This window comes from Mytilus edulis, chromosome 1, assembly GCF_963676685.1.
Source record: "Mytilus edulis chromosome 1, xbMytEdul2.2, whole genome shotgun sequence".
NCBI classification, from domain to species: domain Eukaryota; kingdom Metazoa; phylum Mollusca; class Bivalvia; order Mytilida; family Mytilidae; genus Mytilus; species Mytilus edulis.
Genome location: NC_092344.1, coordinates 57,948,158 through 57,966,102, shown reverse-complemented (window position 1 = coordinate 57,966,102; position 17,945 = coordinate 57,948,158). Strand labels below are relative to the sequence as shown.

The 17,945-nt window shown below is 32.6% G+C and overlaps 1 protein-coding gene and 1 long non-coding RNA gene across 2 annotated transcripts in view; both read right to left on the bottom strand.

The window, feature by feature from the left end:
* LOC139485827 (uncharacterized) overlaps positions 1–17,945 on the bottom strand; it is a 971,519-nt gene that overhangs the window by 410,251 nt on the left and 543,323 nt on the right. The window lies entirely within an intron of this gene.
* On the bottom strand, positions 4,622–14,794 carry LOC139485601 (universal stress protein in QAH/OAS sulfhydrylase 3'region-like). The gene is made up of 4 exons (XM_071270203.1): positions 14,538–14,794; positions 14,002–14,097; positions 5,590–5,699; positions 4,622–4,948 (listed from the first exon to the last, which is right to left on the bottom strand). Exons 1-4 carry the CDS (start codon positions 14,629–14,631, stop codon positions 4,748–4,750), a joined length of 501 nt encoding a protein of 166 aa, XP_071126304.1. The 5' UTR covers positions 14,632–14,794; the 3' UTR covers positions 4,622–4,747.

Genomic DNA, 17,945 nt, shown 5'->3' with positions numbered 1-17,945 from the left:
TTCCAAAAATTGACTTTTAAAAAACACATACGTTACCTTTAATTTGTTGTTCAATAGTTATATCATAACTACATGTAGGCGGATCCATGTGGAGGGGCTAGGGGGCCGAGCCTACACTTTTGTGCAAAAAAAACTGGTTGATTATATATAGGGAATCGGAATCACTGAATCCTTTTCTCCTTTTTAGCTCACCTGGCGGAAAGGCCAAGTTAGCTTTTCTCATCACTTGGCGTCCGGCGTCCGTCGTCGTCCGTCGTCGTCGTCCCTCGTCCGTCGTCGTCCTGCGTTAACTTTTACAAAAATCTTCTCCTCTGAAAATACTGGGCCAAATTTAACCAAACTTGGCCACAATCATCATTGGGGTATCTAGTTTAAAAAATATGTCTGGTGACCCGGCCAACCAACCAAAATGGCCGCCATGGCTAAAAATAGAACATAGGGGTAAAATGCAGTTTTTGGCTTAAAACTCAAAAACCAAAGCATTTAGAGCAAATCTGATATGGGTATTATTGTTCATCAGGTCAAGATCTATCTGCCCTGGAATTTTCGGATGAATCGGACATTTCGTTGTTGGGTTGCTGCCCCTGAAATGGTAATTTTAAGGAAATTTTGCTGTTTTTGGTTATTAGCTTGAATATTATTACAGATAGAGATAAACTGTAAACAGCAATAATGTTCAGCAAAGTAAGATCTACAAATAAGTCAACATGACCAAAATGGTCAGTTGACCACTTTAGGAGTTATTGCCCTTTATAGTCAATTTTTAACCATTTTTCGTAAATCTTAGTAATCTTTTAGAAAAATCTTCTCCTCTGAAACTACTTGGCCAAATTTAACCAAACTTAGCCATAATCATCATTGGGGTATCTAGTTATAAAAATGTGTCCGGTAACTCGGCCAACAAACCAAGATGGCCGCCATGGCTAAAAATAGAACATGGGGGTAAAATGCAGTTTTTGGCTTATAACTCAAAAACCAAAGCATTAAGAGCAAATCTGACAGGAAGTAAAATTGTTGATCAGGTCACAATCTATCACAATGAATCGGATAATCGGTTGTTAGGTTGCTGCCCCTGAATTGGTAATTTGGAGGAAATTTTGCTGTTTTTTTGTTATTATCTTGAATATTATTATAGATGGAGATAAACTGTAAACAGCAATAATGTACAGCAAAGTAAGAACTAAAAATAAGTCAGTATGACCAAAATAGTCAATTGACCCCCCTAAGGAGTTATTGCCCTTCATAGTCAATTTTTAACAATTTTCTTAAAATTTGAAGATTTTCAATAACATTTTCCACAGAAAGTACTGTTATAGATAGAGATAATTGTAAGCAGCAAGAATGTTTAGTAAAGTAAGATCTACAAACACATCACCATCACCAAAACACAATTTTGTCATGAATCCATCTGTGTCCATTGTTTAATATTCACATAGACCAAGGTGAGCGACACATAGTTTAGATCAGCCAGCGTACTCTTATAAAAAGTTCTGTATCCACCACTTATTGTTCTGAAATTTAATGTCTTGATTTTCAAGCTAATGATATTTCGAAACCATGATAGTGAGGATGATCGATAAAAAAAAATATTTATTTATATTTTTGGACATTATTTTTGACGATTTTTTTGTTTAAACAGAACACACGATCAAAACGAACAAGCGTGAAAAAATATGCATCCCTTTGATGCTTTTGTTTCTGAATCGTTATCATGGTTATGGCGGTTTACCTACATTTTTTTCCCGAATCAGTTTCCGGCGTATTTTGTTAACCTTTTTTCTTCTTCTCTATATCAAACATTGAATACAAACCAATAAGAAAAGGATCGAGCAATGCATCACTGTAAAGTGTCAGGTTGTCCAGTGTTGAACTAACTAGAATACCCATTCAATAAAAAGCAAAGAGAAGCTAGCATATACAAAATTAAACGTCTCAAAAACACCATCTTCGCTTGTTTTAGGGTTACAATATACCGTCTTCTTCATCCTTGGTGGATTAAGATGCATCCTTGCTAGCAAAAGTTTACGGTCCAGTGGAGAGTAGAGAGGACTTGATCGCATCCATTGGCTATCGAAGATGGCAAAGAAATGATGATAGTTAGTTCAATTTACACATAAAACTAGTTATGATCCACTTTCTAATAAACGCTTACCAGGAATTCTCGATTGGTTATTTGTATCGTAGTTATCGCCCTTTTATCATTAGCTTAGAACTAAGGTATTCAATTTGCATTTATATCATTTATGTACACTGAATAACCATCAATGTGAGTGATGATAAAACTTGGCTTCTAACATTACACGTCTTTAACTTTAAGAGCTACATGGAATGTATTGCAAACAAATGTGACTTTTCCAGAAAAAAATAGTGCAAACAATATGTTTCACTTTCAAATTGATAAAATATCATTTTCAGCATAAAGATAAATAACATAGCTAAGCATTCATTTACTTAACCTTTTAAATTACCATATTCTTAATGTTTCAAAGTGTGTTTATGATGTAAATGGTTTTTTCACCATAGATTGACGGATTATATTTGACACGCGACTTTTTTTTCTAGTAAGAGTTCGTGTATGTGTGTCTTTAAAACATGCACATTATACACGCAGAAGTACACATATAATTTATAAATAAATACCAACGTGCGCTATCTCAACCTTTCGAGTACGTTTTATATGGATTTATGATATTTTTTTTCTTATCTATTTTCTGTTATCTGCATGTAACGTGAAGATATTTATTGAATAATCAGGTATACACCTAAATCGAGATTATGAGAGAACTATTGAGATCTCAAAAACTAGATATTATTCACGAGTCTGTCCCTAACCAGGAATGTTGACCTTAAGTCATACATGTACCTTACTGTTATATACTAGTATCTTATTTTTATTTTTTTGTGTTTTGTGTTTGATTTTAGAAGATTTATTTTGATGGCGGATACTCAAAAGCATCTCGTTAATTTAATCATAGCTTTATTTGACTAGCGTTTTTCCAGATCTTAAAAAAATGCCTTTTCGAAGACTATCGCCCTTTGAAAAAAAGGTCATTATTTGACGAATTACAATTTCTTCAAAGTGCAACAGTCTTCAACAACTAAGCATAGTCTCTTATAAATTACTGGGCTATCTACAGTTGGATATTTGCTTGGTGTTGGCAGAGACATATAATACATGTATTATATGTCTCTGGTGTTGGGTAGGGTTACATGTTTGTTTAGAAATAGACGATAGCGGGCTATATATTATCCTTTAGAGGTTTTAGTCTGTATTGATAACTTTTTCTCTTATAATGTTTGTGAGATTCTCTACCTCTCCCTTACATTTTGGATTATTTCAATGTGACGTGTGGAATCATTCTGACACAGATATATAAGCACAGGCACTTGTCGCAGAATTGTGTTTTCCTTTATACCTTAATATATTAAGCATGTTAAGGCATAAATAGGGAAAAAAAACAATCTGACCGTGAATTCAAGTGCCTGTTCAGCTAAGGTACTTGTAAGTGTACATTGTATGTAGTAGTTATAGGTTAGCCTTCCAAGTCAAATGATGGTATCAGTGTTAGACGTTTAACAAGGAAGTAAAGTAAACATCTGCTTTAAAAGAAATAATCGAAGAAGCTTTTATAGGCATTGATATTATTACCCGAGTTTCAGTAGCATGACTCGATTGCATGGTTGTGAATTGTCTTTGGACGGTCCATTTCCCTTTCGTAGAGAGGCTGTGTATGTTAAATTGAAATTGTATAATAAGGATATATCGTTTGTTGTGATTGATTGCTTGATCTGCAGATATCCTGAATTATTCCAGATTTTGTAGGTCAAATTGAATTTTTAACATAAATGGACTAGCTAACAGGGCTTCATACCATAGAAAGACACCACTGTCCCAGGTTAGAAGGATCGTTGGGATCCCGTTTACATGTCTAACCCCGCCACCGTGATTCTTTATGTACTATGTACATTTGTGCAGTCGGGGCCATTTATAGCTGACTATGCGGTATGTGCTTTGTTTATTGTTGAAGGCCGTACGATGACCTATAGTTATTAATGTCAGTGTCATTTGGTCTATTTTGGAGAGTTGTTTCATTGGCAATTACACCACATCTACTCTTCTTTATAATCATCACTATACACACTATTCCTATTTCGAGTTGGTCCGTCTTCGTTTTTATTGTTGAATCCCGTGTGCTTAGTACAGCAGGATCAAACACACATTTACTGTTTTGACCCAACCGGTGTTCGGATACTACGACCTCCTGCAAGCATATTCATGCACTGCAATTAGACTATTAGACGTTTCTTTTAACTAGTTTGATGTATATTATGTACTTGTCCTTTTATTCATAGAAATAAGAATTTGTTGTTTGAGTGTCAATGAGACAGCTCGCCATCTAAGTCGCAATGTATAAAAATTGAACATTTATAGATTAAAGTACGGCCTTAAACACGGAGTCTTCTATGTTCACATCGAACAGCAAGCTAAAAAGGGCCCCAAAATGACTTAATTTTATCATAATTGTTATAACGGCATCTGGATTATAATTTTTATTTTCTGCGTCTGATTCTTTGGATAGTAGTATAGTGCACATAAATTTATTTGTGAATAAAACAGATACACGGTTTTATTTTTATTTTTGAAAATAAAAATTTATGAGAATTTGCTATAATACAAAATATAACATGCATCGAGGTTTTGAAGCATACGCATATGCAATATAACAGTAATTTGTACAATTAATTGTTAAACTCTCTGATGACAAACTGCAACAGGGACAACTGAGTGATGGAGAATATAGTCGCTAACACTTCCGAGTATCGTCCTCCGGATAGCTCCTAAACCACGTGATCCAGTAACAATCATGGCTGCCCCTTCATCTTTTGCTGTCTGTATAATTCCTTCTCCTGGATTTTTTGAATGGACGGCTTTAACCTCACCTGCAATCTGATTGAAAGAGAGAGGTTAATGCAAATTGATTTTTTTTATTACAGTATACAAAAGAGATAACATAAATAGCTTTAGAACATATTTTGAAATAAATTTAAACGATAGATACTTTTTTTTGACCTGTAGAATTCCATTTCATCAGTTTGATCAATTAGTTTTACAAATAAATCATGAATAATTGGAATGTCATATCATTTGACAAAATATTTACTTACCAAATCGAATAGATATAAAAAAAAATAAGAAATGCTTTAAAAAAAATCTCATAGTGACTGAATAATTAAGTCTTCCGCATTTTGAATCACAAATGTATTCATGTTCAAATTCTTAAACAGTGTAAGTACTAAATTACTAAAGATATTAACACAAGTCATTGTAAAATTTTATGAAGAGTTTTCAATACGATGCCTAGTATAATTATAATCTTAAGCAAAAATGTGTAACAACCTTAAAAGACCATTCATATTACAACAAGTTTTGTGCGCAGAAGTGGGCAGTAATTATAAGAGTTATCACCCATTTCCCCCTTTTCATGTTTACCCTTTCCAAACAACAACAAACTAGCTGTAGATGTACTCATAGACCATCTTTTTATATAAGCATATATTTTTTGATATATTGAACAATTGACATCGTACCTTTGAATCAAGCAACATTCTTGCAAATATTTCTAATTTATCTTTAAGTATTTTACGTTCAGCTGACATGGACTCTGCCAGTTCTGACGTTGCTCGGTCACCATCTGCATCTATAATACATAGTAAAAGTTGGATAAGATAAACAAACATATCCGTGACATATTAGTAGTATATGTTCTACAAAATTAGATATAAGAAAAAGTCCTATACATAGAATGAAATTCAAAACAGTGTGGCTGTGGCCATTGATTGACACATTAAATTCATCCATTGACTAGGACAATTTACATGAACGTTTGTCTGTAACGACCACTGTTCACGACGTACCTACGATAGACAATTAAATTGTGGGGTCACCAAAGGTTTCTTAACGCCTTTAATTATAATATAATTCGAAAAATTAATCAGGAATAACCTTTATGTTTTGATTTATATAATTGATATAAATCAAAACATCGTGTTATTTCTGATTAATTTTTCGAATTACTTTATTAAGGTGTTGAGAACCTTTGGTGACCCCATAGTTTAAGTGTCTTTAAAAAGTACATAGTGAACAGTGATCGTTACATACAAACTTTCACCTAAATTGTCCCAGTCAATGGATGAATTTAATGTGTCAATCAATGGCCACAGCCACACTGTTTTGAATTTCATTCTAAGTACAATCAATAACTATGCGTCTTTACCGACGTCGCGGACCTTTCATGTGTGCTATATTTCTAGTTGATATGTGTAAAGTCTAACTGGATTACTTCTATATATATGTTAGCGGCAATAAGTGAAATTAGGCATTAAGCTTAAATCCTAGGCAATAAGCTAACACCTAGGCATTAAGTCTAAAGCCTAAATGATGTTAGGCATTAGTCTTAAATCCTAGGATTTAAGCTTAAATCCTGAAAAATATGTCCAGGCATTAAGCTTATTGCTTAATAATTAAATGCGAGTAAATCAAAGACATTTACTCAATTAAATAAAAAATTATACATTTGTTACATAATAGCATTACGAGAACTGAAGTTTAAAATGTCATCTACTGGAAATAAAATCCCAGATAAAATAGGTTTTTATATTAAAACTTATATTTCTTATAAAATATGAAAATTGATAGAAATTTGTGTTAAAATCATTTGTTATCACAAGTTGTTTAACTGTGACACCGACTATTGCACTAGTACTGTCTCTCGTTTTTCTTGCATTTGCACCGGTTACTTAAACATTTAGATTTACATGAACATTTGAAAATCCTTAACCTCCGGATAATGACTGAGGGGTTGCTGCCTCACGAACACAAAACTGACCATATTTGCACTTTATTATGTACATGAACTAAATCTTAATAGCCGCAAAGTAAATCACTTATATTTTTATATCAGGATGGATTGTTTAATATAAATGAAAGCAATATTGAAAAACAATGACTAAAAAATTATGCTCGCATCAGTTTATAGTGCCAGCATGTCCTCTTTTTATTCAAAATTTTGAATCGTAAACTAATTTCAGTAGTTTTGATATCTCAGACTGACTCATATAACAACATTTTTTGTCCGCATCAACCAAAAATCACCATATTTGACAGCATCAACCAAAACTGACCATATTTATTTTAGTCAGTTTTACCTAGAACTGATTCTGACAGTTCTAGGTGGAACTGTTCTAGGACAGGTTAGAACAGTTCAATGACAGATTATTCTGACAGCTCTAATGAGAGGTTAGAAGTGATCTCCACCGTAGTTTTATCGTGCGATCTCTGCCGCCATGACCTGTTTCTTTATGTGCCTTTTCCAAAATACCATAGAGTTCCTCTAGGAATACATAAATTTTGAAATTTCCCTCGTCATTCTCGCTGACTTTAGTTATCAAACTCTCAAAACCACCAATGTTAAAAATGTCATACCTTCTTAAATTGTAGTAATCTTTTGTCGCTTTCTTTTCTGATGATTCCAAAAGTTTAATCTTTGCTAAAAGATCATGGTAATTTACTCCAGGGTATATGCTCCTTTTTTTCCCTAATTCAAATTTAGACCTCAAAGATTCAAGAAATGTTTCCTCTATAGACATGGTGTCACTTAATGCGAATAGTCCAGTTAAAGAAGTGAAAAAGACCAGAAGGTCGGTGGGTATTTAACACAAATTTAAACAAGAATATTTACTTATCCAATAAAATGGTGTGCGCAAAAAATCATAATAATATATCTTAATTTTTGTCTACTTTTTACTAGTTCAAACCAGCTTGACCAGTGAAGTGTAAACATTTTCAAATAAATATTATAAAGATTATAAAGAGTCTCCCTCTTTTTTATTGGATACAAACACTTTTTTAAATCTTTTGTTATTGTTTGTATACTTCCACAAAAAAGTATGAGTTATTTCTGTTTTGAATAGAAAAATATTAAAATTTGAAGACTTGTCAGATAAATGTATATTAATATTAGGAATATAATTAAGAAACCACTTTATTTCAAGAAAAAAATCACTAAATATACATAGTATGAAATTCAAAACAGTGTAGCTGTGGCCATTGATTGACACATTAAAATCATTCATTGACTGGGACAATTTAGGTGAACGTTTGTATGTAACGACCAATGCTCACTATGTACTTTTTAAAGACACTTAAACTATGGGGTCACCAAAGGTTCTCAACACCTAAATAAAGTAATTCGAAAAATTAATCAGAAATAACACGATATTTTGATTGATATCAATTATGTAAATCAAAACACAAAGGTTATTCCTGATTAATTTTTCGAATTATTTTATAATTAAAGGCGTTAAGAAACCTTTGTTGACCCCACAGTTTAAATGTCTATCGTTGGTACGTCATGAACAGTGGTTGTTACAGACAAACGTTCACGTAAATTGTCCCAGTCAATAGATGATTTTGATGGGTCAATCAATGGCCATAGCTACACTGTTTTGAATTTCATACTAAATTCCAGATTTCACTTATTGCCTAAAATCATGTTCGGCAATAGGATGAATAATCATCATCAGATTTCAGGTAATAAGCTTAATGCCTGAAAATTTCAGGCAATAACTTAATGCCTAGGCGTTAGCTTATTGCCTAGGATTTAAGCTTAATGCCTGAAAATTTCAGGCAATAACTTAATGCCTAGGCGTTAGCTTATTGCCTAGGATTTAAGCTTAATGCCTGAAAATTACAGGCAATAACTTAATGCCTAGGCGTTAGCTTATTGCCTAGGATTTAAGCTTAATGCCTAATTTCACTTATTGCCGCTAACATATATATATCTAACCCTTTGTTCTTGTGATGTTTGTTTTCTGTGTGTGTTTGATTTTCTGTACTGGAGTATAAAATTGTAAACGTGTATCTGGTTGTTTTTTTTTGTAGTTTTTTAATACAGTACATTTTATCTTATTGCTTGTTGCGGTTTTTTTTTATATATATTAATGCATTTCTCGTTGCGTCATTCTTTTAAGTACTCGAGTTGTTTTTTTTAACATGTTTAAGATTATTAATAATTCAAGGAGTAAACGCAACGAATATTATGTAATCAGTAGCCTGCCATACTGTATATGTCGAGGCCAAATAATTGCTATACTTAAAAGGCCACAAATGAACAATAATTGTCTCATTCGGTTTTACGGAAACACATGACACTCTTTACAACTTATCCTTTTTAGATCCAAAAATGTATAGTCATGCATACCATGCAAAACTGTCTTATAAGATTATTCAGATGAACCTCAAAGATCATATCAGATAGTACCATACATGTTGTCTCTTTGGCACATTCCCCATTTCCATTTCCATTCTCAATTTTATTTTTTACAAAGTTTGTCTTTAGTGCCGTGTGGAGGCAGTAGAGTGCCTCCCCGTGCTTCAGGTTTATGCTCTTATAATATACTAGATTATGGAGTGTGTGTCCGAGCGAGAACTGCTCTAATTCATTACTTTAGGAATATTTATCAAAAAGTAGTATTTCAATATTCAGCCCCATTCTATTATTTAATACTGATAGCGTTTGACATTTTTAGCCGAACAAATTTATCCATTTTATATAACTTCAATTATTGTATGCTGGTTCATATTCTGGACGCCAATCTTTGCTCCTTTATTATATAATTCACTAACAAAACAATTATGAAGCTTAGAAATGGAAAATTACTAAATACTAAACTTGTTCAAATGGTATCTACACGTCTCAATCTTCAAAATCGGTTATCTAAAAATACTACCATCGCTAACATTTTTAACAATAAAAATCGTGGTTACCCTTCTATCGATAAGTGTCATGCCAAAAAATGACTTACATGTCCCCGTCTTTCCACCAACAATACGGTAAGGTCCACGTTTAATGGTCGCACATTTTCTTTAAATTTTGAAACTGATATAACTTGAAAAACAAACAGTATTATTTATTTACTTACATGAAACAAACCGGGGTGTGGTATTCAGTACGTAGGAGAAACTGGACGATATTTATCTAAACGCACTCAAGAACATTTGTATCGTTTTAAAAGACCCAATAAATTCAAAAGTATCATTTACCAACACCTTAAGAAGCACAACCATCCTTTTAAATATTTAGCAGTTCAACCTTTAGAAGTTGTAAATAAGCAGCCTGGTGAATCGCATTCAAAGTTTGTACGATCACGGAAAATAATTAATTGAATTAAATTGGATTAAAAAATTACAGACAGTTTACCCTCTCGGTCTAAATGATAATATCATGGGAATTGGAAATATATCTAGAACCAATTCCGTTAACATTTTGGATATAGTTTCTAAAACTGTTCGTAAAAAACGTTCTCACGGTCGTAGAACAAATCGCAATCAAAGAAAATTTCGAGCCAATCATACCAATATTTCGGACCTAATTTCTATTTCAAAAAACAACGGCAGACATTATCTGTTAACAAAACTCTGTTCGTTACCGGTTAATAAGTTAAATAAAATTTTGGAGGATTGCAACACAATTTCATATAGCAGTCCTAAGTATGAAATTGTTCAAATTATTATGGCATATTGTTATTCTAAATTATTTCCCAAAATTGATCGCCCTGAAGATCATAAAAAACATTTTATTAAAATTAAGTATGTCAATAAAGGCTTTGATTTTGTAAATATTGCCGGTATATTTAACGACCATTCTGTTATAGAACAAATTCCTGGATATTTTGACAATACTGAGCTACCTCTTATTTGTTATATTTACAAGAAATCTACCCGGAAATTTGTGTTTAATTATAGTCAATTGTGTAAAGATGTTAATATCAGTGAAAATACACCTACTTCATGTAATTGCAGTAATTCCGAATATATTTATGGACCCATTTCCCATGTTATTACAGGAGATCTTAACATCGTTCAAGACCGAGAGTTAAAATCATTCCTCAGTAAAGGACCTAAATATCGTCCCCCGTCAATTATTAATTGGAATGAGTGTCGTAATATCATCCACGACTCACTCCATATTTACTGTATGAAATGGATAAAACGGGAAAAAGCTGACAAAAAATCTTTGGACTCTTTTTTTAATTCAGTAATGAAGATAGTTGATATACGTATTCAACATTTTAAAGAACATTTTACTATAAACAATAACCACAATAAACGTATGTCTCGTATCAAACATAAACTAAAAGAACTAGCCATGGAATTTGTTTTTGTCCCGGCAGATAAAGCTGCTAATAATATTATTATTGTTTGACGTAAATTTTACATTGAGGTTCTGAAAAAGGAAATCACCAATTCACCAACATTCCAACTGACTCCATTTTCAGAAAACGAAATCTGTAACAAACATAAACTTTTAGCCACCGCTTTACAAGCAGAGCCAAATACAATGAAAGTCCCAACTATGTATTGGCTTCCGAAGCTACACAAAACCCCTTACAAATATAGATTTATTTCGTCTTCAAGCCATTGTTCAACTACTAAATTGTCTATTCTTCTTACCAGCACACTTGGTACAATTAAAAACCTGATAATAAATTGTTCAAATAAGGCCTTCGAAAATAGTGGAATAAATTACTTTTGGAGTGTCAAGAACTCGTTGGAAGTACTTGATAAATTGCATGCTTATATTGGTGATTTTGAATCTGTTCAAAGTTTTGATTTTTCTACCCTGTATACCACATTACCTCACATTCTCATTAAGAAAAAATTCACACACCTAATTAAATGGGCATTCAAAAAATCAGAATGTGAATATATATGTTCAAACTCTTTTAGGTCATTTTTTAGTAGCAATAAACAAAAAAACTATGTTAATTGGACATGCTTTGATACTATATATGCCCTTGAATTTTTACTAGATAACATTTTTGTTCGCTTCGGAGATTCCGTATATCGTCAGATTATCGGAATTCCAATGGGGACTAACTGTGCACCACTTATTGCGGACCTGTTTTTGTATTGTTATGAGTTACAATTTATGACAAAAATAAGCAAAGACCCATCGAAACAACATCTGATAAACAAATTTAATAATACTTTTAGATATTTGGATGATATTTTGGCTCTCAATAATGACGACTTCAGTATGTATATTAATGAAATTTATCCTGTTTAACTTACTTTAAATAAAGCTAATACTAACAATGACCACTGCCCTTTTCTCGATCTTGATATCTATATCACTAATGGAAAGCTGAATACTAAAATTTATGATAAAAGGGATGATTTTTCATTTCCTATCGTTAATTATCCGTTTTTAGATGGTGACGTTCCCTTGTCACCATCTTACGGTGTTTATATATCTCAACTTGTACGATTCGCTCGTGTATGTAACAATGTTTTCGATTTAAACGAGAGAAATTTATGTATTACTGAAAAATTATTACACCAGGGTTTTCGATATCACAAACTAGTCAAAACATTTACTAAATTTTATCATCGGTATAAAGACATCATTCGTAAATATAGCTCAACATGCAGACTTCTAATACGTTCAGGTATTTCACATCCAACTTTTTATGGTAATATTCTTTATAAAGCACAAAGGTGTCAGTATTCACCTCAGAAACTTACAAAACCTTTGAATAGACTTATTAAGAAGGGATATAATTACGATACTGTTGTCAAGTCATTAAAGATTGCATATTTTGGCGTTAATATTGAGTCATTGATAAGGTCTTTGCATCGGAACTAAACACATTTATTCTAAAAAACAGTTGTTGGCATGACACGGGTTATGTTCTTCTCATATATGTTATGATGGTATGATACTAAACCCCTAACGGGAAGGATTGTGCCTGATGTTCATATGATGAAATCATAATCTTTCAGTCAGTTTAATTGAAGTCTGGAGCTGGCATGTCAGTTATTTGCTAGTAGTCTGTTGTTATTTATGTATTATTGTCTTTTTGTTTATTTTCTTTGGTTATATCTTCTGACATCAGACTCGGACTTCTCTTGAACTGAATTTTAATGCACGTATTGTTATGCGTTTACTTTTCTACATTGGTTAGAGGTATAGGGGGAGGGTTGAGATCTCACAAACATGTTTAACCCCGCCGCATTTTTGCGCCTGTCCCAAGTCAGGAGCCTCTGGCCTTTGTTAGTCTTGTATTATTTTACTTTTAGTTTCTTGTGTACAATTTGGAAATTAGTATGGCGTTCATTATCACTGGACTAGTATATATTTGTTTAGGGGCCAGCTGAAGGACGCCTCCGGGTGCGGGAGTTTCTCGCTACATTGAAGACCTGTTGGTGACCCTCTGCTGTTGTTTTTTATTTGGTCGGGTTGTTGTCTCTTTGGCACATTCCCCATTTCCATTCTCAATTTTATGTATGTCGATTAAACATTGCATCGGTTCTTATGAAACTGTAATGCTTATTTATCAATGATAAAGAATACATGTATGTTACATTGTAATTTATTATCGTTTCCCCGCTGCGAAGAAGGAAACAGACTGAATTGTTCCCGTCTGTCAGTCCGTTCCATGACTTTTGTGTAACAATTTTTACAGCTTCAATTCAGAGCTTCCTGAAATTTTGTCGGGTAAGCTTCATGTAAGGATGCCTTATCGTGTTATGCATTTTTAGATCCATGACCAAAAACAACTTTCTGTTTTCCAGATACTTATGTAGTATTACAAATTATAGAATTTTGAACGACTAGAGCTTTCTGAAATTTAGAATCAAACTTCATTTTGAGCATGACTTGTTCTATCGTGTAATGCGTGTTTAAATTCAATTCCTGTTTATCAAATATTATCCATTTTTGACAGGCTAGCTAACAGTTCAACTGGTTAAATTTGCAATTTCCTTCGGATAAATATAGAAATAAGAATGGTTGCCTATGAGACAACTGTCCATCCAAGACAAAATGACATTGAAGTTATCAACTGTAGGTCACCGTATGGCTTTCAACAATTAGCAAAACCAAAACCACATAGTCAGATATAAATCGAATCTGTTTACGGTTACATTGAATCACTTACGATATACCCATTTTGTTGATTCAAGCTTAGTTCCTAGTTCGACTGTATACACCAAGACCACGTGATCATGTGGTTTATGGACATTGTCTTTGTACCCTGAAAAAATCAAAATAAGGAAAATAGAATAAAATCATTAAAGTAAAAATTGCGATGTGGACATTTTGGCAAAACGAGTGTACTTTTGTATGTGTTAAGAGTTGCAACATTTACAATAATTTATAGTGAATGACATAGTTCAAAATGTATCATAACCCTCTTATTAACATGTTTTTAATTTTCGAAATCCGAAATATTGTAGCACTCAAATTGCCAAAAAATATTTGAAGGGAAGTTCAATTGCACTAAATAAATAAATATAACAGTATTCTTTAGCCTGGCGAAACATCTATAGATAAAAGGATGGCATTAATGGAAACTAAAGAGATAAAGGTTAAAATTAATGTCTAGTTATTTTTTTTACTCTGTACTGAACGCTCTGTTTACAATATAACCTATCACAGTACGAAGCTAGCAATTAGATAATACTAAATACTTACACGTTAAAGCATATTTTGCATGAACACTACCATCCATAGCAATAACAATAATTCTCTTTCCTTCATTTGTCGTTCCTTCCACAACTGACGCCATAGTTATATAACAGTTTTAGTTAGCACACAAGACAACATATAATTGAATTCTTCTCTGTCATTCTACATAGCAGCAGCAGATATTTTTGTAAACTTCTTGGCTCGCAGCCCGACAATATTTACTTGAAGAGAGGTTTCATAGATCGTATAATGTTACTTTGTATATATCTTTATCTTACTAGCCTTTTAACACTTTCGATGAAAAAAGAACTAGGCTTTGGATAGTTAATTGCGTCACACTTCATTGACAAAAAATGCGTTATGCAGTAACCTTGAATAGATTCGGATTGTTAAAGACTCTGTTTACCGGACTTATAATGTTTCAGTATTTTTTACCAATCAGTGCCCCTCTCGCAGCGGAAAAAATCGTATTTAGTTCAGTGTAAATAAACTAATGGTTTCCAAGGACACACATCTTTGATGAACTGGAAGACATTTAATGTGTGTTTTAAGGAAGATATATTAATCTATCATGATCATCTTACTTTATTTCTTTCCAGGAGTAAGTTCATCAAATATAGCTATATATTCACCCGGCTTCTATGATGTTATGATAATCAATATCTATTCTGTACGAATCAACGGAAGAAAACGGGCGAATCCAATTTTATTTTTGTGCATCAATTTTGCTTTCAAAGTTTCTCTCAATCGGTTATATATATATTTTTTTTAAATAATAAGTGGACGACCATTTGATATTCTGGGTGTGGGGGGCTTGTCTCCATATCAAATTGTGTTCACGGCCTTGCAAGAAGCAAGTTCTGTTTTCCCTCAGACTTATAGCCCTGATTTTTCGGGATCAATGTTTCTTATTTAGTTGTCTTTTGTTCATTGATTGCCCTTCTGTATTCTGTTTGTGTTGCATTCCTTTTGTAATCTAGTAATTTTGTTATGATCATGAGTTTAAAACAAAAACAGCAGCAACAGGCTTAACTATGTGAATTTCATTTTTGCTTTATCATGCACATTGGTCTTTTGATGTTGTCCCTAGAAACTTCATTCTTACACTGAATTTATACATTTTGCTTTGAGACTAAAATATTGTCAAAAAATTATTAAATCAAAACTTCATTTTCAGATTATGAAAGGGTCTTCGGAACACCCAGAAAGCATGATTTTGCATCATTTGTTCTATAGCTTCTAGGGCCTTCAGTGGCTCCAAAACCCTTCAAAAATAAATTTAAACTCGGCGTAGCATGTTTTGCCAATACATTTAGAAGTGCCTAGTTATAACTAAGCTTTAATTAATGAATGGCTGTTATTTATTTTAAATTTATTGAACCATAAAATTAATTTTTGACTCTTCACACCATAAAATTAATTTTTGACTCTTCACATTGAATAATCCGCGAAGCGGATTATGTTAAATGTGAAGAGTCAAAAATTAATTTTATGGTTCAATAAATTCAAAATAAATTATTGCCATTCATTATAAATAAATTTTTATCAAAAATAAGGCTCAAAGATATATATTAATACGAATAACAACGTACACAGATGTTTGCGTATGAATACACAACATTAGAGTGGGCGTGTCGCCATAAAAATTGATAACATTGAAAATAAAGCTAATTATTTTAACCAATCAGAAGACAGTAAATTCACCAAATTTATTTATTACTATGTATGTATGCAATACATGTATATGCAGTTGGGAATTTAAAAGATTCATTTCTGCAGAGGGGGATGGTTAATCTAATTAAATGGTACATAATGACTTGACTATACTATATGTATTATTTATAATAAACAAATCATTTAAAAAATTGTATGTTTTCGAATATCAAAAATATATAGTTGTGAAAATGAATAATCAGTCCCTTGCTTTAATGGAAATGAAAAATCTTGCTTAAACAGTTCAGATCACCGATCAAAAACAAATCCTCTTGCCCCCCCCCCCCCCCCCCCCCCCCCCCCCCCAGAATATCAAATGGTCGTCCCCTAAGCAATAACGCCCCCAAAAAGTTATAACAATCGTTGACGGTTTAAGTGCACCATCTCCTATAATAAGGACCCAACTGACGAATATGGCCATGTTTGATTAATTAGTAGATCTTGCATGCCTTGTTGATAATTAATTTATCGGCGATTTGAAGTTTCTGTCTATTTGCTATACTGTGAAAGTACTTTAATTCGTGGATATCAATTTTCGTGATTTGAGCAACATTTACATGGTCGTGGGTTTATAAATTCGTGAATTTAAGTTTTCTTAAAAAAAAAATGAAAAAATTGAAAAATTAAAGTCATTCGAAATGAAAGTTACACATGTTACAATGGACTGGATTGAAGGAAATTGCGAAGTAAACATTGACACGTACGTAATGATCACACTTATTAACTGAGATAGAGTGATCAACAAATAAAAGACCATCAAAGGTGTTAATTAGGCTATAAACATGTCACCTAAAGAAAATAGTTACATAAAACAAATACTATAACATATCTTGAATTGTAAAATAATTATTATCAAAAGGAAGCCCAGCATGTATTTATTATTTCAAATACATACGAGAATTGATATTAAGAGGACATGACATGTACACTTTATCATAAATATCAATGCCGGGAATCCGATTTTCATTGATCAAAAATATTTTTTTATGAGAATTAAAAGATCAAAAGTTGGACAGTTTACGTTTTAAAAGATTTAATAGGTACAATCCTGCCTGCAGTTGTAGTTTATAGTGCATTTGCCCTAAAACTACTACATGTATTGTAGTATTCTAAGTTTGGCGATATTCAATATACTTTCTAGATCATATCAGAAGTCAAACCTACATCGGAATCTTTCTATGTCTTGATTTGGACAAAGGTTGTTTTATTTCGTCGGACACTTAAATTCGTGGATAAAGTCATCCATGAAAACCACGAAAATTGGTACCCCACGAATAAAAGTACATTCACAGTAATAGTTTTCAAGATAATAGGAAAAATCACGCAATACAATGATACAAATCGTCGTTAAAGGAAATATGATGCACTAATAAAGACTCGTCAGGTTATTTCCGGCAGCCTTCTCCGACCAAAATTTTTAATCATGATCTCACTATACAGCTAGTACCAAAAACTTTTCATTTTCAGAATATTTAACAGAAATCAAAACATTGCGGTCATGCACACCCCCATTATGTGTATAAACATCCTACAAAATATTAAAGCTGTATCTCCATTGTAGGAGAAGATACCCGGAGAAACCACGGTCTCTAAATTCAGCTGACACCAAAAAAATAACAAATTGTCCAACATCCTGTCATTTTCAGAATATTTGAAAATAAATCAAAATACTGTGGTCATGCAAACCTTGAAGTTCATTTA

What these genes read in the sequence shown, in the direction of transcription:
- LOC139485601 (XM_071270203.1), bottom strand. Translation starts at nt 14,631, where the DNA reads ATGGCGTCAGTTGTGGAAGGAACGACAAATGAAGGAAAGAGAATTATT. An exon ending in TGCAAAATATGCTTTAACGT is followed by an intron (nt 14,098 to 14,537) that starts GTAAGTATTTAG and finishes TGATTTTTTCAG; the next exon opens with GGTACAAAGACAATGTCCAT. An exon ending in GAATGTTGCTTGATTCAAAG is followed by an intron (nt 4,949 to 5,589) that starts GTACGATGTCAA and finishes TCTTTCAATCAG; the next exon opens with ATTGCAGGTGAGGTTAAAGC.